The sequence below is a fragment of the Lepus europaeus genome, chromosome 5, assembly GCF_033115175.1.
Source record: "Lepus europaeus isolate LE1 chromosome 5, mLepTim1.pri, whole genome shotgun sequence".
NCBI lineage: Eukaryota > Metazoa > Chordata > Mammalia > Lagomorpha > Leporidae > Lepus > Lepus europaeus.
The window spans coordinates 79,227,051-79,251,979 of NC_084831.1; the positions used below are offsets into that span (position 1 = coordinate 79,227,051).

Here is a 24,929-nt window from a genome sequence, read left to right on the forward strand (position 1 = left end):
GCCTGCAGATTGTTATGTGAGTGAGCTTGGAAGAAAATTCTCCATTACTTATCCAGCTTTGACATGATTATAGATGTGGCCAGCAGCTGCACTCAGATTCCTGACACCCAGAAGCTGTGTGAAATAATAAATTTTTTAAACTGCTAAGTTTATAGTTAATTGTTACATAGAAATAGATCAATAATGCCAAGTCCTCATATGGTTAGCAGAAATTTTCCCCCAGTCTATGGCTTGTCATTTTCTTAGTTGAATTTTTACAGTGCAAAAGTGTTACATTTCTTTCGACAGGCAGAGTGGACAGTGAGAGAGAAAGACAGAGAGAAAGGTCTTCCTTTGCCGTTGTTTCACCCTCCAATGGCCGCCGCGGCAGGCACGCTGTGGCCAGCGCACCACGCTGATCCGAAGGCAGGAGCCAGGTACTTCTCCTGGTCTCCCATGCGGGTGCAGGGCCCAAGCACTTGGGCCATCCTCCACTGCACTCCCTGGCCACAGCAGAGAGCTGGCCTGGAAGAGGGGCAACCGGGACAGAATCCGGCACCCCGACCGGGACTAGAACCCGGTGTGCTGGCGCCACAAGGTGGAGGATTAGCCTGTTGAGCCACGGCGCCGGCCAAAAGTGTTACATTTCAATCAAATGCAATTCATCATTTTTAAATGAATTTTTTCATGTAACACTAATATTTTTTCCTAGCCCAAGATTTTGAACATTTTCTCTCCTCTGTTTTCTAGAATATATAGTATTAGCTATCAAATTTAGGTCAATAATCCAATTTTAGTTTTCTTTTCTAGTGATTTAAGTTCTTTTTAAATATGTGGGTATTTTATGTCAAAGCATCATTTGTTGAAAAGTTTCCTTTCCCCTTGAACTACCTTAACCTTTTAAAAAGTCACTTGATTTTAAATATGAGGATATTATTTATGGTCTTTATATTCTGTTCACTGATCTACATGTATATCCTACACCAGTGCACACTCTCTTGATCATAACTCTAGTAAATTTCCAAGCCAGGTAGTGTAAGTTTTTCTTACTGAAAATTTTATTGGCTATTCTAGGTTCTCTATATGTCAATATAAATGTTACCAGTAAATCAATTTCTACAAAAAGAGCTTGCTGGGATTTTGGTGGAGATTTTGTGGAATACATATATCAATTTGGGGAGAATTGGCATCCTAACGATAGCATGTCTTAAAAGCAATGAAAATGGAAAGTTGCCCATTTATTTAGAAAGTCTTTAATTTCACTTAACTATGCTCTGTAGATTTCAGTATACATATGCAAGTTTTTGCATGTCTTGTGCTATATTTACAAAGAGACTTCAAAAAGCATGGGAAAAAGAAATTAAAAATACAAATTAAAAATATGAACTTTATTTTTTAACATAAGCTCCATCAAGTTTATGACACTTTTGTAAGCAGTGAGACAGGCCATTTAGTCTGCCCCTAAAGAACTTAGGGTCCTTGAATTTAACCAGCTCAAAGCAATCTTTAACATTACTAATTGAAGACAAATGCATGTCTTTAAAGATTTTCTTGTTTAAGGCCGGCGCCGTGGCTCAACAGGCTAATCCTCCGCCTTGTGGCGCCGGCACACCTGCTTTGATTGGACCACTCCGCCTCTTGGTACCCATTGCTTTGATTGTGCTTTCTTTTCAAGATCATTCTTGTGGGGCCAGCATTATGGTGATGTAGGTTAAGCCTCTGCCTGCAGCACCAGCATCCCATTTGGACACTGGTTCAAGTCCTGGCTGCTCCTCTTCTGATCGAGCTCTCTGCTTGTGGCCTGGGAAAGCATTGGAGGATGGCTCAAGTGCTTGGGCCCCTGCACCCAAGGAGAAGAGGAAGAGGGAGGATGAGGGAGAGGTGAAATGAGAGGGAGAGGGAAAGGGAGGAAATATATATGGGAAAGAACCTTATTTGGATTCTGGTTCTGTAAGATGGAGGTTCAAGATCAGCTGGGCACATCTGATGAGAGTCTTGTGTGTAATCAAATGGCAGAAAACAGAAGTAAAGTGGGCACATGGCATGCAGAAGAGGAGAAACATGAGTGGCAGCCGCACTTTTTAATAACCTGCTTGTGCTGTACTAATCTTGCAAGAGTGAAAATTCGTTGTTGAATTGTTCACTCCTTAAATACCCTTGTCTCCCAAGATCATAAAAAAGGCAATCAAATTTCACATGAGTTTCAGAGGCGGCAAATTACTTTCAAACTACAACAGAGAGCAATGTATATTTTGTGAAAACCTATACTTTGAACTGTGATATTTTCCCAGGTTAGCAATATGCCATATATATCTTATTGGCATGCTTGACAGCTGGAACAAGCCATGACTCCTAGTCAGCCACACCATCATAAGTGTTAATAATGGATATTTTACAGTGTAATATGGTGATAAACTATTTTGATTGGTGGGTTAATTGTATCAAGTGCTTTTTTGAATTATAGTTTCAATTTACAATGGATTTACTGGGTTGCAACCCTTTTGTATGTCAAGCAGTACCAGTTTTTTCCTTTCTGGTAATTTTGTCAGGTTATTTTTTTTTTCAGGGTTCTCCCCATTCCTTTTAACTTTTATGATTCCATGTCCTTATTTTCCAACTTGTACGTACTATTTTTTTGTTGATATTATCCCACCTGTTAGTCAACCCAGCCATTCTTTTCAATTACAATATATTTTTCAAAAATTTATTTATTCATTTGAAAGTGTACCAGGGAGAGGGAGAGGGGAGAAGGAGAGGGAGTGGGAGAGATGGTAGAGGCGGAAGGGGGAAGGGGAGGGAGAGAGATCTCATATCTACTAGTTTACTCTCCAGGTGGCTGCAATGGTCAGGGCTGGGCCAGGCCAAAGCCAGGAGCCAGGACCTTCATCTGGGTCTCCAATGTGGGTGGCAGGGGCCAAGAACTTGGGCCACCTTCTGCTGCTTTTGGTAGGCCATTAGCAGAGAGATGGATCAGAAGTGGAGCAGACAGGACAAAAATCAGTGCCCATGTGGGATGCCAGCAGCAGCTTTACCCTCTATGCTACAACACAAGCCCCATCAATCACTATATTTTTTAAAGCCATTGTTTCCAGCTAATTATTCTACTCCATATTTCTAATATCCTTCCTTAACTCCTTAGAGGTATTTCTCACTCATTTAAAATCTTTCACTTTATTTTTCTTTTGGTCCTTTAATTCTGTCCCTCTAGTATAAACTATCCAGTTTTTTATGAAAAAAGCCTTTCACGGATTTATACTCAGATGTTGTAATAATTTCCCCTGTGATCTCATATTCCCTTGGGAGTATCAGCAAGCATGGCTGTAATTCATATTTGAAAGGAGGATCAAAACGCCTAGGATTTGGCTTGTGATTCTTCTAGTGATATTTTTGGTGGTGGAGGGGAGAAAGATAAGAGAGCAGATGAGCCTTATAGTCAAAAGCCTGTTAAATATGGGCTCTAGTAGGCCAAATCTGCCCTCCCATGAAGATTTGTCCCCACGTTAACTTTCAGTACCCTTTCATTTACCATCTTTTTTCCAAGAGCTACTAGCTTCTATTGGCAGTCTGCTAGATTCTTGTGTGGAAGGAAGTGAAGAAAACAGTTCCAGGCCAATCTGTACCCTTACCAAGTTTTCTACCTTCTTGGGCAGGTGCTAGACTGGCCCTGCTGTTTTGATGTCTACCTTGAGATGGAGTGGGCCATGAACCACACAGAGCGTGATGTGTGGTGGAAAAGGACACAATCAGAGATCCGTCCTTCCATTTCATCACTTCCTCTTCTAATGGCAGTTTTTGATTCCAAGCTTTCTTTACCTCACCACCAGGGGACCCAAGTCCCTTCCATCTCTTAGGGTTTTCTCAGAGTTGCCCCGCTAGACTTTAAATCCATCATTGCTCCTGTACATGGCATTGTCAGAGTTGCCTTGGGGACTCTAGGAGGCAATAGCTTTGTTTGTTATCCTTTCAAGAATCAGTAGTTTCTAGATTAAACTTCAACAATTCTGTATGGAAAGGAATTTCTGAAATTATCTGGGGGTGTCCCAAATATCTTTCTTTCTAGGTTTTGTGTGACATTGTTCAAAATTTTTCAAGATGCCTAAGGATTTTGTTATATTCATAACTTTGCAATAATTCAGTAATTCCAGTATGCTTGGCCATGACTTGTTGTAACAGCATCACTTGGTATAGTTGATCAAAAACACATTTTCGGTGTATCCTTAGAGATACTTAATAAAAATGGAAAGAGTTGTTGAGTAATTTTTATTTTAATAAGTGTTTATATGGTACTTCTAGAAACTTCTAGCCATGTTTGCAACCACTGGGTGAAGACATTACAATGGTACTTTTTAATATGGTAGCCATTATCCACAATGGCTATTTTTTAAACTTTTATTTAATAAATATAAATTTCCAAAGTACAGCTTTTGGATTACAGTGGCTTCCCCCCCCCCATAACTTCCCTCCCACCCGCAAGCCTCCCATCTCCCGCTCCCTCTCCCATTCCATTCACATCAAGATTCATTTTCAATTATCTTTATATACAGAAGATCAATTTAGTATATACTAAGTAAAGATTTCAACAATTTGCACCCACACAGAAACACAAAGTGTAAAGTACTGTTTGAGTACTAGTTATAGCATAATTCACATTGTACAACACATTAAGGACAGAGATCCTACATGGGGAGTAAGTGCACAGTGACTCCTGTTGTTGACTTAACAATTGACACTCTTGTTTATGGCATCAATAATCACCCGAGGCTCTTGTTATGAGTTGCCAAGGCTATGGAAGCCTTTTGAGTTCGCCAACTCCGATCATATTTAGACAAGGCCATAGTCAAAGTGGAAGTTCTCTCCTCCCTTCAGAGAAAGGTACCTCCTCCTTTGATGGCCTGTTCTTTCCACTGGGATCTCACTCGCAGAGATCTTTCATTTAGTTTTTTTTTTTTTATTTGCCAGAATGTCTTGGCTTTCCATGCCTAAAATACTCTCATGAGCTCTTCAGCCAGATCTGAATGCCTTAAGGGCTGATTCTGAGGCCAGAGTGCTGTTTAGGACATCTTCCATTCTATGAGTCTGCTGTGTATCCCACTTCACATGTTGGATCATTCTCTCCCTTTTTGATTCTATCAGTTAGTATTAGCAGACACTAGTCTTGTTTGTGTGGTCCCTTTGACTCTTAAACCTATCAGTGTGATCAATTGTGAACAGAAATTGATCTCTTGGACTAGTGAGATGGCATTGGTACATGCCACCTTGATGGGATTGAATTGGAATCCCCTGGCACGTTTCTAACTCCACCATTTGGGGCAAGTCAGATTGAGCAAGTCCCAAATTGTACATCTCCTCCCTCTCTTATTCCCACTCTTAGATTTAACAGGGATCACTTTTCAGTTAAATTTAAACACTTAAGAATAATTGTGTATTTTTACAGAGTTCAAACAATAGTATTAAGTAGAACAAAAAATACTTAAAGGGATAAAGTATTAAGTTGTTCATCAACATTCAGGGCAAGGGCTGATCAAGTCACTGTTTCTCATATGTCCATTTCACTTCAACAGGTTTCCTTTTTGGTGCTCGGTTAGTTGTCACCCATCAGGGAGAACATCATATAGTTTCTACTCAACTTGACCTACCAATTCAAAGCACAGTGTCTAGACATGAGTCACTGAAGTAAAAACATGAAAGATTTCAGCACTAGGATGCATTAGATAATGTGTTGTGTTGTGTGATTATAAACATTGAAATGTACAGTTTGCCTTCAGGGAGCTGACAGTTTAGTGAGGGGCACAAATATATCAACAGCGAAAACAAAACACTGAAGCCAGTGTTATAATTATATAGACTGTGACAGTTAGGTGGAGGTGGGATGAACTTCTCTGTAAGGAATGTTAGGAGAGGCTTCCTGAGATGTTAACTTGAAGAATGAATCAAAGTCAGCCAGCAGGATGAGGCAGAGGGAGAGCTTTCCAGACAGAGGGATGAGAAAGCATAGTATATTCAGGAACATCAAATAGGTAAGGTTGCAGCATATTGGCTCTGATGAAAAAAGAGAGAAGTGACAGGTAATCCAGAGAACAGGCTTCTAAGGCCATGTAGACCTTGAAGAGAAGCTTGCACCTTTTCATACTGTAGGTGACAAAAAGCCAGACTCATTTCCTGAGCTTGGATTCCAAGGTTGAGCTCCAGAAGTGGTCAGGGATGAAACCACAGGATGGGTCTGGATGTGATTATACTTAAGCAAGGGACTGTGACTTATACTATGATTTGGATGGGTCTGTTATTACAACACATGGAACTGTTTCCAAAGAATTGGCTGGATCTGTTACTGGAAAACATTATTTGGACTAAACAAATACGTCATGATTTAGGAGGTTCAATTATAATTGATGAGCCTTTAGGAGGATCCAACAACTGGGTACTATTAGAGGAATTTAGGACCCAATACAGAAGCACAATATTTGCTGTAGAGAAGCATGTGAAATAGATTTCTAAAAAGATTTTATAACATTGTTTAAGAAATTTATTGCTATTATTACTTTTTTTTTTTTTGACAGGCAGAGTGGACAGTGAGAGAGAGAGAGAGACAGAGAGAAAGGTCTTCCTTTGCCGTTGGTTCACTCTCCAATGGCCGCCATGGCTGGTGCGCTGCGCTGATCCGAAGGCAGGAGCCAGGTGCTTCTCCTGGTCTCCATGGGGTGCAGGGCCCAAGCACTTGGGCCATCCTCCACTGCACTCCCTGGCCACAGCAGAGAGCTGGCCTGGAAGAGAGGCAACCGGGACAGGATCGGTGCCCCGACCGGGACTAGAACCCGGTGTGCCGGCGCCACAGGCGGAGGATTAGCCTATTGAGCCGTGGCGCTGGCCTGCTATTATTACTTTTTAACACTGAGATATAAAAGAAGCAAGATTCACTAACTAGAATAATACTTGGTTATGGAATCAAAGAAATTCTGATTTCTTTTAAATTCTTGTTTTAGTTTCTCACTTCAAACTAGTGCCATTAAGTTTTGTAGAAACTTTTTATTTACTTAATTGGAGGACTCGAGAGTAAAGTGCATGATATTTTTTCATGGCATATTGAATTATGTAGCAAATATCTAGGAACAATTAGAAATTATTTTTGCTCTGAATCTTTTTTTTTTTTTTTTGACAGGCAGAGTGGACAGTGAGAGAGAGAGAGACAGATCTTAGCCATTGGTTCACCCTTCAATGGCCGCCGCGGCCGGCGCACTGTAGCCGGCGCACCGCGCAGATCCGAAGGCAGGAGCCAGGTGCTTCTCCTGGTCTCCCATGGGGTGCAGGGCCCAAGCACTTGGGCCATCCTCCACTGCCTTCCCAGACCACAGCAGAGAGCTGGCATGGAAGAGGAGCAACCGGGACAGAATCTGGCGCCCCGACCGGGACTAGAACCCAGTGTGCCGGTACCGCAGGCGGAGGATTAGCCTGTTGAGCCGCGGTGCCGGCCGCTCTGAATCTTTTCTATAGTATCTTGACATTTGTATTAGTAACTAAATGGCTTAATCTGTTTTATTTTTAATTGAATAAGTTCAGGCAAAAAATGAATGCACATGTAATGTAATTCAAATACATTTTTAGTTTCTAGTTGTTGAGGAAGCTCTGTATCTGTTTCTGAAGAATGCCTTTTTTCACGGAGACATGTCTTCATGAAACCGGTGTTTGCTTCCAGAAGAGAGCTTTCTTGCATTTCAACTTTAAATTTGAGCTGAAGTAGATACTTAAAATAAAATTCTTATTCTTTTTTTCTTTTATTTTTTTGCCAGGCAGAGTTAGACAGTGAGAGAGAGAGAGACAGAGAGAAAGGTCTTCCTTCCGTTGGTTCACTCCCCAAATGGCCACCACGGCCAGCACTGCGCTGATCCGAAGCCAGGAGCTGGGTCTTCCGGTCTCTCATGGCGTGCAGGGACCCAAGCACTTGGGCCATCCTCCTTCGCCCTCCCGGGCCACAGCAAAGAGCTGGACTGGAAGAGGAGCACCCGGGACTAGTACCCAGCGCCCTAACCGGGACTAGAACCCAGGGTGCCGGCGCCGTAGGCGGGGGATTAGCCAAGTGAGCCATGGCGCAGGCCAAATAAAATTATTCTTAATGGATTACTGAGATTACTCTTTTTTTTCTTTTTACTTGTGTGTAGTCATAAAATTTGCTGAGTATAGCCCAGATAATAGCTCAGATTCCCTATTAGTTGCTTTACTCTACAAAAGTGCCACTTTTCTAACTTGGCTTTGAACTATACCAGGATCTGAATCCAAAGCACAGATTGCTTAATCAGGCTGAGGTATCAACAGCTTCATAACATTTGTCACAGGTAATTCCTATATAGATCATAAAGAAAAATGTATGTTGCTATAGCAGAATACTATGCAGTAAAGACTTAGTTTATATTATTTTTGAAATTATAAAAATTGCTGGTCTTGTGTGGGAGGGTGAGACACAAACATTGGTCAGAATGTGAGTTTTGCCAAAGTGTGTGCTGCCAAACGCTGTGCTCCTACTGCTCAGTTCTTTTCTGTGCACCAGCACATTCCCTCTCTTTACTGCTACGTCATCGAACAAGCCAACCAACAGACCCTTTTGCTTCCTATAATAATAATTACATTTATATTTCATTCAAGGTGAAAGGCAGGGGTTAAATCTAGGCTTTGTAAAGCCTGAAACTCATACAGGTTAGGATGTTCTGTATGGAAAAAATTAAAATCATTGTACGTTTGCAAACTTTACAGTTGCCTGTCTCAGTCCTTGTTGCATTCCTAATAACACAGTATTTCAGACTGGGTAAGTTATAAAGGAGTTATAGAGGTTAAAGAGGTTTGTTTTGATTCATGGTTCTGCTCCAAGGTGGAGAGGCCACATCTGGTGATGGTCTTTTTGCTGACAGAGCCCAGGGATGACTCAGAGCATCGCCTGGTGAGAGACAAGAAGTGTGTGAGAGAGATCTAATCAAACTGACTTTTATAGCAGACCCACTCTGAGATAAGCCATTAATGCATTAATTGCATGAGTGGATTTATTCATTCATGAGTATACCTTCTAAAGGTCTTATTACTTAATATCTCCTATTGAGAAATTAAATTTATTTTTTTTTAAAGATTTGTTTATATGGGGCTGGTGCCGCAGCTCACTAGGCTAATCCTCTGCCTGTGGAACCGGCACACCGGGTTCTAGTCCCGGTCGGGGTGCTGTATTCTGTCCCGGTTGCCCCTCTTCCAGCCCAGCTCTCTGCTATGGCCTGGGAGTGCAGTGGAGGATGGCCCAAGTGCTTGGGCCATGCACCCCATGGGAGACCAGGAGAAGCACCTGGCTCCTGCCTTCGGATCAGCAAGATGTGCCGGCCACGGCGGCCATTGGGGGGGGTGAACCAACAGCAAAAGGAAGACCTTTCTCTCTGTCTGTCTCTCTCTCTCACTGTCCACTCTGCCTGTCAAAAAAAAATTTTGTTTATATGAAAGGCAGAATTACAGTGAGGCAGAAACAGAGGCAGTGAGAGGTCTTCCATCTGCTGGCTCCCTCCCCAATTGGCTGCAACGGCCGGAGCTGTGCCGATCCGAAGCCAAGAGTCAGGAACTTCTTCTGGGTCTCCCATGCGGGTGCAGGGGCCCAAGTACTTGGGCCATCTTCTACTGCTTTCCCAGGCCGTAAGCAGAGAGCTGGATCAGAAGTGGAGCAGCCGGAACTCGAACCAGTGCCCATATCGGATGCTGGCATTGAAGACGGGGACTTTACCTGCTATGCCACAGTGCCGGCCCCAATTTGATAGATTTTAAAAAATCCATAAGCTGTACTTTGGAAATTTATATTCATTAAATAAAAGTTTAATAAATGAAAAAAAAATCAACTTACTATAACTTTTAAACTTTAATATGCCTATTTTGCCAATGGAAAAATATGTTCACCATATAATTTGTGAAATTATGGACTTTACTTTTGACCTGTCTCTGTGAGTTTTTTTTGTTCCAATATCCATACTGCTACTGTATGAGCATTAATATGACACAAGAAAGTATAAGTGAAAAATGTTGCACTGTGATGACATAGATTCTTTAAGATCTGAACATAATAACTCCTAAGTGGGGCAAATATAGAGTAAACACAGAGACATGTCATAGATAAATTGCTGAAAACCAAAGAAAGATAAAAATAAATCTCGAAAGAAGCATGAGAAAAATGATATTTTACAAATGGGGAACAACAATATGAATAATGGCCAGCTTTTCATCACAGACATTGGCTGCCAGAAGATATTGGATGGACATATCCAAGCTGCTGGAAAAAATATGCAACCAAGAATTCTGCATCTAGAAAAAGTAGTCTTCAAAAATAAGGGTAAAATAAAAGCAGAAAATTCATCACCAGGTCACTACAAAAAATGGCAAGGGAAATTCTTCAGAAATTGCTAACTTGGACTTAAAGACATAGTTTCTTCTTATCATAAAAACATATAAATTCTTAAAACAAAAATTATAGGTGTATATTGTTAAATATAATGACAATAATAGCAGAAAGTTTGAAGGGATTGAGTAGAAGTATATGTACTATTGCAAGTATACAGGGTTCAAGCATACATTTCACTTAAGTTAATTCAGTATTAGCTCTAAGTAGATTATAGTAAGTTAGAGCTTAAGACTGAAATCCTTACAGTAGTCACTAAAAACTGAAATAATAGGCAAGAATTTTTCTACTCTTTTACAGATAAGGAAACTTCTGCTTTGGATTCCAGCAGGATTGTTTCTATCAGACCTAATCTGTAACTGAGAACAACTACCAAATCTCGATAGAAATAAAAAAACATCCCAGATGTTTAATACATTTAATGATCATCCAAAGCAACCAAGTCTACATAGGAAGAAGAAAATACACTGAAGTCAGGTGGACCTACTCTAGAAGGTATTTTCCTGGGGGAAATTGCTGAGCAGACAAAACATTGTTCTTCAAGAGTGGTGAGGTCGATGGCTAGGGAGGAGAGGAAAATGGAACTTGGAGTTCAGGTTGATGGAGTTCAGTTCCCGTTACTACCACTGGCCTTCATTGAGGCACTTGAAGGGCTACTACACCAGAGTAACAGAACACTAGGACCAGGCCAACTCCCAGAAGGCCTGAAGTCCAGTCTTGAACTATGCCAATCACTGGTTACCTTCAATTTCCTGCCAAAAGGAATTTAGGGAGCTATTATCATTTAAAACTTCTACAATTCTTAAAATAACGTCTGACATTTAATAAAAAAATTATCTAGGGGCCGGTGCCATGGCGCACTAGGTTAATCCTCCGCCTGTTGCGCCAGCATCCCATATGGGTGCTGGTTCTAGTCCCGGTTGCTCCTCTTCCAGTCCAGCTCTCTGCTCTGGCCCAGGAAGGCAGTGGAGGATGGCCTAAGAGCTTGTACTCTGCACCTGCATGGGAGGAAGCACCTGGCTCCTGGCTTCAGATCGGCACAGCGCGCTGGCTGTAGCGGCCATTTGGGAGGTGAACCAACGGAAGGAAGACCTTTCTTTCTGTATTTCTCTCACTGTCTGTAACTCTGCCTGTCAAATAAATAAAATAAAATCTTTAAAAAAATAAAAAATTATCTAAATATGCCAGGAGACAAGATTGCAGCCATCTGGCGAGTGAACCAGCAGATGGAAGACCTTTCTCTCTTTCTCTCTGTAACTGCCTCTCTGTAACTCTCCCTTTTAAATAAATAAATAAATAAATAAATAAATAAATATTTTTAAAAAAGAGTTAGTAAACTGAAATATAAACCAGTCAAAAATGGATTAACTGAAGCAAAAAAAAAAAAAGAAAAAGAAAAAGTGGAGAGAAGATATATATATATATATATATATATATGTGGCAAAGTACAAATGCCTAAAATATAGATAATTGCAGTCACAGAAGGAAAGAATGATAGAATCAGCAGTGGTAATATTTGAGTAAACCATGGGCAAAATTTTTTCAAAGTTTATTGAGAGATCAAGTCACAGATTCAAACAGCACTTTAAATTTCAAACCAGTAATACACAGAATTGCACATATTGTAACACCTCATGTATGAAAAGTGAAAAATATTAATATAAGTAGCTTTATCACAGTCAGCGATACTTACTGTAGTCTGTAGAGCAACTAGTAAAAGAAAATTATGTGTAACTAATAGGCAAAAGAGGAAAAAATGAAATAATAAAAATATTTTAGGGCTGGGGCTGTGGTGCAGTGGGTTAAAGCCCTGGCCTGAAGTGCCAGCATGTCATATGGGCGCCGGTTCTAGTCCCGGATGCTCCTCTTCCGATCCAGCTCTCTGCTATGGCCCGGGATAGCAGTAGAGGATGGCTCAAGTCCTTGGGCCCCTGCACCTGCGTGGGAGACCCCGGGGAGGCTCCTGGCTCTCCTGGCTTCTGTTCTGGCCATTGTGGCCATCTGGGGAGTGAACCAATGGATGGAAGACCTCTCTCTCTCTCTGCCTCTCCTCTCTCTCTGTGTAACTCTTTCAAATAAATAAAAATAAATCTTTAAAAAAATTTTATCAAGCACAAGAAAGGAGGAAAAAAATGAAACAAATTAGTGAGGACACCAATAAAAAGTAGTGTAAGCTAGCAGGTTTAAATGCAAATGTCAGAGTAATTCCATTAAGTATAAGAATAAATATTATAATTAAAAGTCTAATATTATCAACATGGATTGAAAATATAAGTACACAGACACACTGCTTGCATGAAACATAAAGGGTTTAAAAATGAAAAAAAAAAAAAAAAGAGACAAGGATATACCATGAAGACAGTAACCAACAGAAAGCTAGCATAATTACACTAATAGCAGACAGATATTAAGGCAATAAGCATTACTGGAGTTAAAATGTACATTTCATGATGATGAAGTAATTAATCAAACAAGATGACATAACCAGTGGTGTACTGGGTGTGACTTGGATCAGCTTGCTAGAGCCAACGTGTACCTTGCTTCCTATCTGCATGTTCAGTAACATGCTTATAGCTTGAAATCAGCCATGGTATAAATATTTAAATCACAGAAATTGCCCTTCATTTATCAGCACATTACCAGATTTAACAATGGAAATCTGAATGCAATTAGTTACATGTAACAAAGGAAAGGCATGGGAATCTAAAGGAGAAACAGGTAAGTCTGCAGTCACAATTGGAGATTTTAATACACCTCTCCAAATAACTGATAGAGCAAGCAGTCAAGAAAAACTTCTTTATGGACACAAGGAAACAGAATCTATGACTTCTCCAAGTGTCCAAAACCAGAGAGTGGGAGAGTTGGAACTGAATTCAAGTTTTTGCCTTTAAGTCTAAAATTCCTTGTGCTATAGTGGTATATTACAGAAAAATCTCTGATGTTTACCTTATAGGCATTACTAATTTCTACATAAAAATATGGAGAAAAGTGAGTATTTTTTAAAGATTTATTTATTTGAAAGGTAGAGTTACACAGAGGCAGGGAGAGAGAGAGAGAGAAAGAGAGAATATCTTCCATCCATTGATTCACTCCCCAAATGGCTGCAATGGCCAGAGCTGGGCCAATCCAAAGCCAGGAGCCTGGAGCTTCTTTTGGGTCTCTCATGCCAGTACAGGGCCCAAGCACTTGGGTTATCTTCTACTGCTTTCCCAGGAACATTAGCAAGGAGCTGGATGGGAAGTGGAGCAGCGGTGACTCGAACCGGCATCCATATGGGATGCCAGCACTACAGGCAGCGGCTTTACCTTCTACACCATAGCACCGGCCCTGAAGGTCATATTTTAAAATTATCAATAGGCACAGTTGCAATTCATTTTTAGAAAGTATTTTTAAACAGGATTTTATTTATTTATTTGAGAGGTAGAGTTACAGACAGAGGGAGAGAAAGGTCTGCCATCTGCTGGTTAACTCTCCAAATGGCTGCAACGACCGGAGCTGAGCAGAACCTAAACCAGGAGCCAGGAGCTTCTTCTGGGTCTCCAATGGGGGTGCAGGGGCCCAAGAACTTGGACCATCTTCTATTGCTCCTGTAGGCCATAGCAGGGAGCTGTATTGGAAGAGGAGCAGCTGGGACTAGCACTAGTGCCCATGTGGGATGCTGGCACTACTGGCGGTGGTTTTACCCAGTACACCACAGCGCTGGCCACAAAAGTCTTCATATTTAATATGTAAATATAAAAATCTCTATTTATAAAACAAACTATGGAGATAGGATGACTTTAAAACACATGAGTAAATTTATTACGGAATTCAGCATAAATTTGACAATAACCAGCATGGAAATAGCAATCCTTAATGATGATGATGAGCATGATGATGATAAAGACAATAGCAGCTACATATAGTGATTACTTTGTGTTGGGTCCTGTTTTAAGTGTTTTCTCCTGTTAATTTATTGAGTCTACTCAACAGCAAAATGAGTTCAGCACCTTTATTATCCTTGTTTTACAGTAAAGAAACTAAGACAATGAATGTCTAACATGCCCCAACCACACAGCTAATCCTGAGCATTCTTAACCACTGTACTACGCTGTCTACCAAAGTTGATAAAATTTTACCTTAAATTTAATATTTCAGTATCACTCTTAAAATATAAAGCTTTATTTCTGCTTTATATGTATTTCTTCTTTATATATATTTCTTAAGTCTCTAGAAAAATCATGTCTCTGGACTGTTAATATTTTTGGTACAGAAAGGACAGCATATAGATTGAAACTAGGTTATGAAATATTGGTTCTTTTGTTTAGAACCAACCTCTGTGCTCCTTTTTGAAAACACTATCATCTTTCTCAGATAATCAGACATTTTTGCTATGACTCCATTTTAGAAAATTGTGGTAGGGGCCAGAGTTGTAGTGCAGTAAAAAAGCCACCAGCGATGTCAGCATCCCGTATGGGTGCTGGTTTGAGTTTCAGATGCTTCACTTCCATTCCAGCTCCTTGCTAATGCCAAAGATGGCCTGGCCCTTGCTGCCCACACTGGGGACCTGGCTGGAGTTCAGGTTCTTTGCTTCTGCTTGGGTAAGGCCCAGCTGTTGTGGCCATTTGTGGAGTGAATCAGCAGATGGAAGAGCTCTCTCTGTGTGTGTCTCACTCTTTCTCTCTAACTCTGCCTTCCAAATAAATTAATCTTAAAAAACGAAAAAATTGTGGTAAAATAGACATAACATTAGCTATTTTAATTTTTAAAAAAGAGAGAGGGAGAGACAGGGAGTTATTCCATCTACTGGTTGACTCCTCAAATGGTTGCAACAGCCAGGGCTGGGCAAGGCCAAAGCCAGGAGCCAGGAACTCTATCTGGGTCTCCCATGTAGGTGGCAGAGCCCCAAGTACCTGGGTCATCTTCCACTCCTTTCCCAGGTGCATTAGCTGGGAACTGGTTCTGAAGAAGACTTCCACAGCACTGCAAGCAGCAGCTTAACCTGCTGTGGCACAAAGCTGACCCTACCATTTCAATTCAGTGTACTATTCAGTGGCATTAAGTACAATCCACATTATTGTAGAACCATTTCCACTACCAGTCTCCAAACTTTGTCATCCTCAACAGAAACTCCACATTTATTGAAAAATAATCCCCACCTTATTTCCACTTCCTTTAGCTTCTGGTAACCTCTAGTGCACTTTTTTTTCTCTGTGTAAATTTGTCTAATCTTTGGTACTTCACATAAGTGAAATCAAACAGTATTATTTTGTCTCTGGCTTATTTCATTTAATACAGTGTTTTCAAAGTTCATCCATGTCCTAACATATATCATAATTTCATTCTGTTTAAAGGCTGAATAATCTACTATCAATTTTCCCCATTCGTCTGTTAATTGACATTTAGGTTGTTTCCACTTTTTGACTATTGTGAATAATGCTTCTATGAGCAATGCGTTCAGTTCTTCTGTGTATATACCTAGAAGTACAATTGCTAGGATATGCTAGTTCTATATTTAACTTTTTGAGGAACTGTTAAAATATTTTCCACAGTGGCTGTACCACTTTACCTTCCTACCAGCTATGTACAAGGCTTTCAGTTTCTGTACCCCTTCACAAATATTTGTAAATTTCCTTTTTATTTGTTTATTTTATAATAGTCAACCTAATGGGCATAAAGTTCTGTGGTGTTTTCCAACACCAACAATTAGTTCTCCAGATACCAACTTAAATGTCCAGTAAGTCAATTTAATTCTGACACCAACTACCTGGCATTAGCATCAGAGTCCACAAGTTTGCAGGTTTAGTCCCCACTTTAGACGTCAATTGAATTTCCCAGGCCACTATAACTCTGACCAAAAAAACAAAAAAACAAAAAAAAAAACAAAACAAACAAAAAAAACAAACAAAACCTAATGGGTTCCCATGATCCTCTGCTCAGGTTGAGAATTTGCCAGAATGGTTTGCAGAACTAAGGAAAACACTTTACTTAACATTTCCTGGTTTATTATGAAAGATAGAACACAGGCACAGGGCAAGGAATGGAGTTGCAGTCAGATTTATGCCACCTTCCCAGGAACTCTCTGAATCTCATTGTTCAAGAATTTTAAAACATTTTAAAATTTATTTGAAAGGCAGAGAGAAAGAGCGAGCAAGCTAGCCAGAGAGACAGTTCTCTCATCCCCTGGATCGATCACTCCCCAAATGCTTCCAACAGCTGGGGCTGGGCCAGGCCAAAGCCTGGAGCCTGGAACCCAGTCCAGGTCTTCTGTGTAGATGGCGAAGACCCAGCTGCTTGAGCCATCATCTGCTGCCTCCCAGAGTGAGCATTAGCAGGAAACTGGAGTTGGAAGTGGAACTGAGACTTGAACCCAGGTGTTCTGATATGGATTGCCAAATTCCTGCCTCATCATTATTCAAGAATTTTTTTAGAGGGAAAAACATTTGGCTCAGTGGGTAAGACAGGGATACCTGCATGCCATATCAGAGTGCATTGTTCCAATCTGGACTCTGCTTTGATTCAGCATCCTGTTAGATGTGTATCCTGGTAGTCACCATGTGATGCCAAGTACCTGGGTCCCTGTCACCTGAATGGGAGTCTTAGATTGGGTTCTGGTCTCTTGGCTCCATTCTGGCTCAGCTTGAGGGCCTTTAGGGGAGAGAATCAGCAGATGGAAAATCACTTTCTCTTTTTGTCTTTTGCACTTGCTGCCTCTCAAGTCAAGAGAAAGTTTAAAAATAATCATTAAAAAAAAAAAAGAGAATATTCATATAGCTGAATCTCCAGATCCTGCCTTCTCTCACTACTAGGAGGTTGAGGTGGGGATGGACATTCCAAGCCTCCAATCACTTGGCTATTCTGGTGACATGCCCATTCTGAGGCCATGTAGAGGTCCCACCCTAAATCATCTCATTAGCATAAAACCACGTGTGATTCAAAGGGAGTCATTATAAATAGCAAAAGAAATTTACTTCACTCAGGGACTGGATTTTTGGCTGCCCTTTGCTAGGATTCAAGGACAAGGACCAAATGTAATTTCTAATGTACCACTGAAGCAGTACTTTACTGTGGTTTTGATTTACATTTCCCTAATAGCTAGTGATTTTGAGTACGTTTTCAATTACTGGACATTTGTGTAAGTTCTTTGGAGAAATGTCTATTCAAGTTCTTTATCCATTTTTGAATTGGGTTGCTTGTAGTTTTTGTTGTTGAGTTGTAGGTATTTCTTATATATTCTGAATGTTAATTTCAAACCAGGTATATGATTTGCAAATAGTTTCTACCATTCCATGTGTCTTCCTTTGCTTTCTTTTACAGTTTTGTGTGGGAAGTATCACTATGCTCCTAAATATGTATAAAACAAAATACATCAAATTTTTTCACCTTGTATAAGTAAATAAAAATTGTAAGAACTTTTTTTTTATTTGAGAGGCAGAGAGACGGGGTGGGGATGTGATCACCCCTCTGCTGGTTCACTCCCTAAATGTCCACAGTGACTAGGTTTAGGTTGGGCCAAAGTTGGGAGCCCAGGACCCAATGCTGGTCTCTCATGTGGGTGGAAAGAACTCAAATATTGAGCCATCACCACTGTTTTTTACGGTCTTCATTAATAGGAAGCTGGAATCAGAAACTGGAAGTAAGAATCAAACTCTGATGTTGGACATGGGTTCTTAACTGGCATCTCAATTCTAGGCTGTACACCCATTCTTCTTCACTTTCTCAATGATGTACTTTGATGCGTAGAAGGTTTTATTTTGAGGTAGTCCAAGCTGTTTTTCTTTTTTCTCTTGCTGACTGTGCTTTTGGTATCGCCCAAGAAATTATTGCCAAGAGTCATGAAGATTTTCTCCCATGTTTTCTTCTAAGAATTTTACAGTTTTAGCTCTTGTAGTTTGGTCTTTGACCACACATTTTGAGTTGACATTTGTATCTGATGTAAGGTAAAGGCCCAGGTTCATTCTTTCACATGTGGATATACAGTTTTCCAAATACCAATTGTTGAAAAGATCACCCTTTCCTTTTTGGATGGTGTTGGCACCCATGCTTAAAATAATTTGATACATATGTGAGAGTTTATTTCTGTCCCATGCCTCTATAATCCTTCCGTATAGTTATAGAGCAGATTATTTTCTAATAATGTAAATATAACTAGTGTAGAATGGCTATGCCAGAGGGGATATCATACATAAAAAAAAGAAAAAATAACAAAAGAAAAACAAAGACTACCAAAAATAATTAAAGCACATTTTTATTATAGATAGGTAAGTGTTGTTTGCTGTGGCTAATGGTATAATAGATGAACAAGCTTTTCTATATACCAAGAGGTACAATTTTTTTCTTTTAATGCTGAACTAACATTTCTCTGACAACAAGGAAAGATTGAACTAGATAAGCCTATTTTAAAGGCAAAAGACCTTTTTTTTCCTGGATGTTTCCTTCAAGACTGGTAAGTTAAATTCTTTAAGTCCTAACACATTAAATTGAAGCACAGTGAAAGAAAATCAATGAATACTTCAAAAAATTATGTGCTTTCTACAAAGCAGAAATATAAAGTTTTTATAATTTAAAACAGCAGCAACTTCAAAAGATTTGCTGAATTAAAATTTTACAAAATATATATACACAAAGTATCATTCCAGATGATCATGGATTTTTAAAACAGTATATCACAACTCCTAAACTCTAACCCAAACCTACTACTGGATGCGGCTGGCCCATCATATTTACTATAGCAATTTAAAAATAAACAAACAAAAGAAACCTTTCAATTCTCTTGTGTTACAATGTGCTGGTTACAATGTGCTGGCTTTGATTCCATATGTACCAAGAGAATTTTAAAATAAAAGAAGGACTTCACATAAATAATTGTTTTACTTGTTATTAAGTATGTGACCAAACAAATTAAAATAAGTAACAATCAATACATACGTTGATGTAACCAGTACATACACTCTTAATGACAAAGAGAAAAAAGAAATAAAATAGTCAACGAAAGCCACAAGCACCTTGGTTTAGAAAGAGCACCAAGCAACACAAAAAGGCAACATGTAAGAGGTAGTGTACCACCGGCTAAGATGTATATGCCCAATGGGGACCTGAATACAGCTTAGTGTTTGAGAAAATATGACATATTAGACTGTAGCTTGTAATTTTAGACAGAAGCATTGCACATTTGGGAACATTAGCCAGTATTGTTCCACAGTGCTCTGCGTCTCCAGCTGTCTAATGGAAACTTTGCTCTCAGGCAGTCAAAAAATATAGAATACCCTGAAGAATTCTGTGTTTATTAATTTTCAGTTCTAGGGAATTCTCTAAGAAAGCTCAGATCAATATAATATTCTTTTAAGAGAATTAAATACTTTATCAATCATAGTCCTTTAAAAATGCCTTTTCTCCTTCTTAGGAGCAAATCTTTTCTTCCTGAGATTCTTTAAGATTTAACCAATACTTTATTCTATGCATTTCATACTGACATTATCTTTCTAGGTTTTCCCCTCTGCAGTGATTACCTGACCAACAGCACGATTTCTGAACTAATTCAGAGACATTAGAGAAAGCATACAGAACTGCTTTCGATGTAATACTTTTGTTCAGTTTTGAGATGAGGAAGCTTTTGTACTTCAACCACTGGAAGTTGATTAGGGTCCTGGGTGTGAAAAAGGAATTTTGCCTTATGCCAGCTGCCATCTTGAATCTGTAAAATAAGAACAAAATGCTTTCATGTGTAACTGTTTAATCAGCAATCATTGTGGCAGAGCATGCCCTTCACAGACAATGCAGATTTGTTTTAACAATTACAGATAACAAATGGAAAAAACCTAGAACAATGCTCCATAAATGGTAAAGATCACTATTATTTTATTTTTTAAATATTTTTTTTATTTGAAAGGCAGAGTTACAGAGAAGCAAAGGCAGAGAGAGAGAGAGAGAGAGAGAGAGAGAGAGAGAGAGAGAGGTGTCTTCCATCCACTGATTCTTGGGCCATCTTCTACTGCTTTCCCAGGCTGTAGCAGAGAGCTGGATCAGGAGTGAAGCAGCTGGGACTTGAACTGGCCCCCATAAGGGATGCTGGCATTGTAGGTGGTGGCTTTACCTGCTACCTGCCACAGCACCAGCTCAGCAATCGCTTAATAATCAGAAACCTCAGCTCACTCTGTTCTCTATATTGGCATTGTGTGTGTGAGTTTTTACTTCCAGGGGCTAAGGAAGGCTCTGCTTCTGTTTTTTTTTTAATTATTATTATTATTATTATTTACAATTCAGATATGGATGAAACAGCTGCACTATTCCTCATGTGTGTAGTAACTGTATGTTCTGTCTTCATTTGTTTGGCAGGGCATCTTCCTTGGATAAAGGAATAAGCTGTGTCAGCCTTTGTACTTCAGCAGGGAATGACCAGAACACCTCAGTCAGAGCAGTTAAATTACAATTATGTTGAATCATCTTTCAGGTTTCTTTCTTTTTTTTTTTTCCATTCTGTGGCTCTCTGTTTATGTAATTTCTCTTTTTCCTTTCTTCCTTCCAGGTCTGTCTGTTTCTCTTATTGCTGTGTGCTCTCTTTGCTTCTGATAAATTCTATGAGATAAAAGTGTATCAAGTGAGCCACGGCGCTGGCCCCTTTTTATTTTTTAAACGATTTATTTTATTTATTTTAAAGGCAGAGTTAAACACACACACATACAGAGAGAGAGAGAGAGAGACAGAGAGAGAGAGAGAGATCCTTCACTTGCTAGTTCACTCCCTAAATGATTTCAATGGCTAGGGCTAGGCCAGGCTGAAGTCAGGAGCCTGAATTCCATCTGGGTCTCCTATGTGGGTTGCAGAGGCCAAAGCACTTGGCCTACCTTCTGCTACTTTCACAGGCACATTAGCAGGGACTTGGATTGAAGGCAGCTGGGACAGGATCCAGTGCCATGTGGGATACTGGTGTCACAGGCAGCAGCTTAACCTGCTATGCTACAATGCTGGCACTGCCTTTACTTTCTATGTAAAAAATGGGACTACTATTTTTGTTACATAGATTTATGATTAAGAAAATAATGTACAGAGGCCGTTTGCCATATAACAAACCCCCAATAAACAGTATTAGGAATTGTTACTTATATTATCATCCCTATTATTATTATTATTATTATTATTATAACAAATAGATAACTTTTACCAGCTAATGAAAGACTGAGCTAGAAAGGTGGCCTGATTGTTACAAGTGCCGAAGAGAGTTGGTAAGTTTGGATTGTGTCCCAGAGGTACTAGTGAGTCACCGAATCTTTCTGGGCAAGGTTTGTAAAAGTTAAACTAATCTGTTGGTAATACTGGTCTGTTTGAATACGGAGATTAAAAATGATTTCTGACCTTTGGTGTAATATTTTTCACAGCTTATGTGTATGGCTGTGTTCCAGTAAAACTTTATTTACAACAACAGGTTCAGGACCAGGCTCAGTCTTATGACTGTAGTTGGCCGATACCTGCTCTTTGAAACAATGCTTTAAATTATAAATTTCTCAAAACAATCATTATTTAATTTTAGTAAAAAATGGGCTATATTTAAAATACTTACAAGTAGGATCAAGCAATTTACAATGATATGCATATTTTATATCAGACATAGGAGCTGGCAAAAGGAAACAAAACTGTCTTGTCCTTGTAACTTTCAAGCACTAATGAGATTGTAATGGTGGTAATAATTTGTGGCAGAAATCTCATTATATAGATGCTCCAACTATCTACCTTTCTGTCCTTCCACCTAGCCATTCATCAATCTAAATATAATGCAATCATTTCATATGGTGAATAAAATTAAATTTGTTAACACCTGTTTCACATTGGAAAAACCACAAATGATAAGTTAGTATAAAAAAATTGATGTGATATGATACAATCAAGTGATTGATTCTGAAAGATATATGATTTTAAGTCAGGAACATGAAAACTTACTTTCTTTCTGCATTTGCAATTTGCAATTAAAGCCTCACTCAATATTTTAGTTGTATAGATCCATTAGTTTTAGGTTAGTCACATTGAACATTTCTAAAAGTGCTATTTTCTTACCTTGCAATCATCTGAAAGCACTTTAGGTTCAAGTAGAGTGTTTTCTTCAAAGATCTGTCCATTCCATCCCTTAAAACCAATGGGCAGTCCTGGGCCACTTGTTTGTGCACTTGTCCACCTTGCAGTGTTCAGACAATGAATGGTGATGATATGAGTGGCTTCTGAGCTCAGTAAATGAAGGAAGTTCATCTGGACTTTCCCAACACCAAACTCCAACTAATGTCATAGAAACAATATGCAGGTTATAAGAAGTGGCAATTCATTTATTTATTTTTTTGACAGGCAGAGTGGACAGTGAGAGAGAGACAGAGAGAAAGGTCTTCCTTTACCGTTGGTTCACCCTCCAATGGCCGCCGCGGTTGGCACGCTGCGGCCGGCGCACCGCGCTGATCTGATGGCAGGAGCCAGGTGCTTCTCCTGGTCTCCCATGGGGTGCAGGGCCCAAGCACTTGGGCCATCCTTCACTGCACTCCCTGGTCACAGCAGAGAGCTGGCCTGGAAGAGGGGCAACCGGGATAGAATCCGGCACCCCAACCGGGACTAGAACCCGGTGTGCCGGCGCCGCAAGGCGGAGGATTAGCCTACTGAGCCGCGGCGCCAGCCTAAGAAGTGGCAATTTATAAACTCATAGTTTGGGCAAGTCTTTGATGGGAAGCCTTGAGAAAGTTCCATTTCTTGGAATTTAAATTGCCAGTCTGTGCTGTGCCTGTAAGTGTTTAAACAACCACTGTCTTGTGAAGCAAAAATTCTCTGATTTATGGCATTTTCTGAAATCCATGGTGGAAATACTTTCACCATGACTTACTTCAGGAAACCAAGGTGATATCACTGAACATGGAGTTGGGCAGAATGTTACCCATAGGACCTCCTGTTGACTAATGCCAACATAGTATTAGGCTGCTACACATAATAAAAAAGATAATTTTTATAAAGTCTCATTATATATAATAATTATATATAACAATATATAACATAGAACAATATATATTTTTGGTTTAATTTCATAAAAAGCCTGAAATTATGTCTATAAATTATTTGTTTCCAAAGATATGTTACAAATTGTAACAATTTATTTTAGTAATTTTAACAATAGGATCCTTTAAGGACACAGACAGAATCTAAGTGTTATCAGCTCCAATGTCTTTCCTGTCATATAGGGAGTCATCAATAAATGTTTACTGAATAACTGAAGGAATGCCCAAATATTAACTAATTTTAAAACATGACCAGTATGGGACAAAATTGGAGTTAGGAGGTCTGACTGAAGATTTTCCAGACTTGTAAAGGAAAGTAGATTTTCTATAGCTCCAGATATTGTTATTATTATAACTATTATTTTAACATCATGTAAACAAGGGTATGGTCATGATGTTAAGTGAACAGAAATGATTTCCACTGAGAAATTTATATTAGTCTCCAGATACAGAATTAAATATCAGTTGTAAGTAATGGCGAAGGAAAATAAAATAACAACAAAAGAATCCAGGAAGGGCTGGTGCTGTGGCATAGCAGGTAAAGCTGCCACCTGTGGTGTTGGCATCCCACATGGGTACGGTTCCAGTCTTGGCTGCTCCACTTCTGATCCGGCTTTCTGGTATGGCCTGGGAAAGCTGTAGAAAATGGCCCAAGTGCCTGGGCCCCTGCACCCACATGGGAGACCCGGAAGAAGTTCCAGGCTCCTGGCTTCGGATTGGTGCAGCTCTGCCGTTGTGGCCAATTGGGGAGTGAAGCAGCGGATGGAAGATCTCTCTCTCTCTCTCTGCCTCTCTGAAACTCTGCATTTCAAATAAATAAATAAATCTTTTTTTTTTTTTAAAGAACCCAGGAAAAGAGAGGAAAGGCAAAAAGAGGACATAAGGATGACAACATGGAAGGAATGTTTAGAATTTAAGTAATTCCATTCTTTCATTCTGCAGATTAGAATGAGAAACTTGTTAACTTTGTGAACCTCCATGTCTTTATTGGTAAGCTGGGATATAACATGGATGTGACAGGGCTGTCATGAAGATTAGAAGTGACAAAAGTGGTTGCACAGGACAGGCCTTCTGGTGTCTGGTGGCTACATTCCCTGGGTTAGTAAAAGAGGAGCACTAGAACGCAGGTCCCAGATTCCAAGTCTTCCCACCATGTTCCCAGTCTTTCTAAGATCGAGTTTATGAACAGGAGACATGGGAAAACTGATTCATAGAAAGAACTGGAGTGTAGCTCCCTCATGGCTCTGCCCTCTTTTGTACAACTTTCCCCACTCCCCATGGAAAGAAAGTTCTTTGTTTCTAGGATAATCAAAATAAAAATCCTGGGCCAACTTCCAGCTGAGTAAGGATGGTGATGTGGACATTTTGGAAGTAGGGCTGCCATGCTGCTCTTCATTAGAGGCACACGGTTTTCCTAGGTAAAAAAAGAACCCTTCCCTCTTCCATCTCAGGGGTATTGATGGTGAACGCCTGTTGAGATGACTTGATGAAACACCCTGGTTTATGAAGAGAAATGCTTTGTGAGGAGAGGGCAGTTTAAC

General features: G+C 39.8%; 1 protein-coding gene across 5 annotated transcripts in view; it reads right to left on the reverse strand.

Annotated features, from left to right (window-relative positions):
- Window positions 1–19,267: 19,267 nt before the first annotated feature.
- The window catches only part of COL24A1 (collagen type XXIV alpha 1 chain), a 421,092-nt gene continuing 415,430 nt past the window's right edge, over window positions 19,268–24,929 (reverse strand). For all 5 annotated transcript variants that reach the window (XM_062191650.1, XM_062191653.1, XM_062191654.1 and 2 more), the window contains 2 exons: window positions 22,415–22,630; window positions 19,268–20,060 (listed from right to left, as the gene is read on the reverse strand). In XM_062191650.1, the coding sequence (XP_062047634.1) occupies window positions 19,914–20,060; window positions 22,415–22,630 (363 nt within the window). In that variant the 3' untranslated portion in view covers window positions 19,268–19,913. The remainder of the gene's footprint in view (window positions 20,061–22,414; window positions 22,631–24,929) is intronic.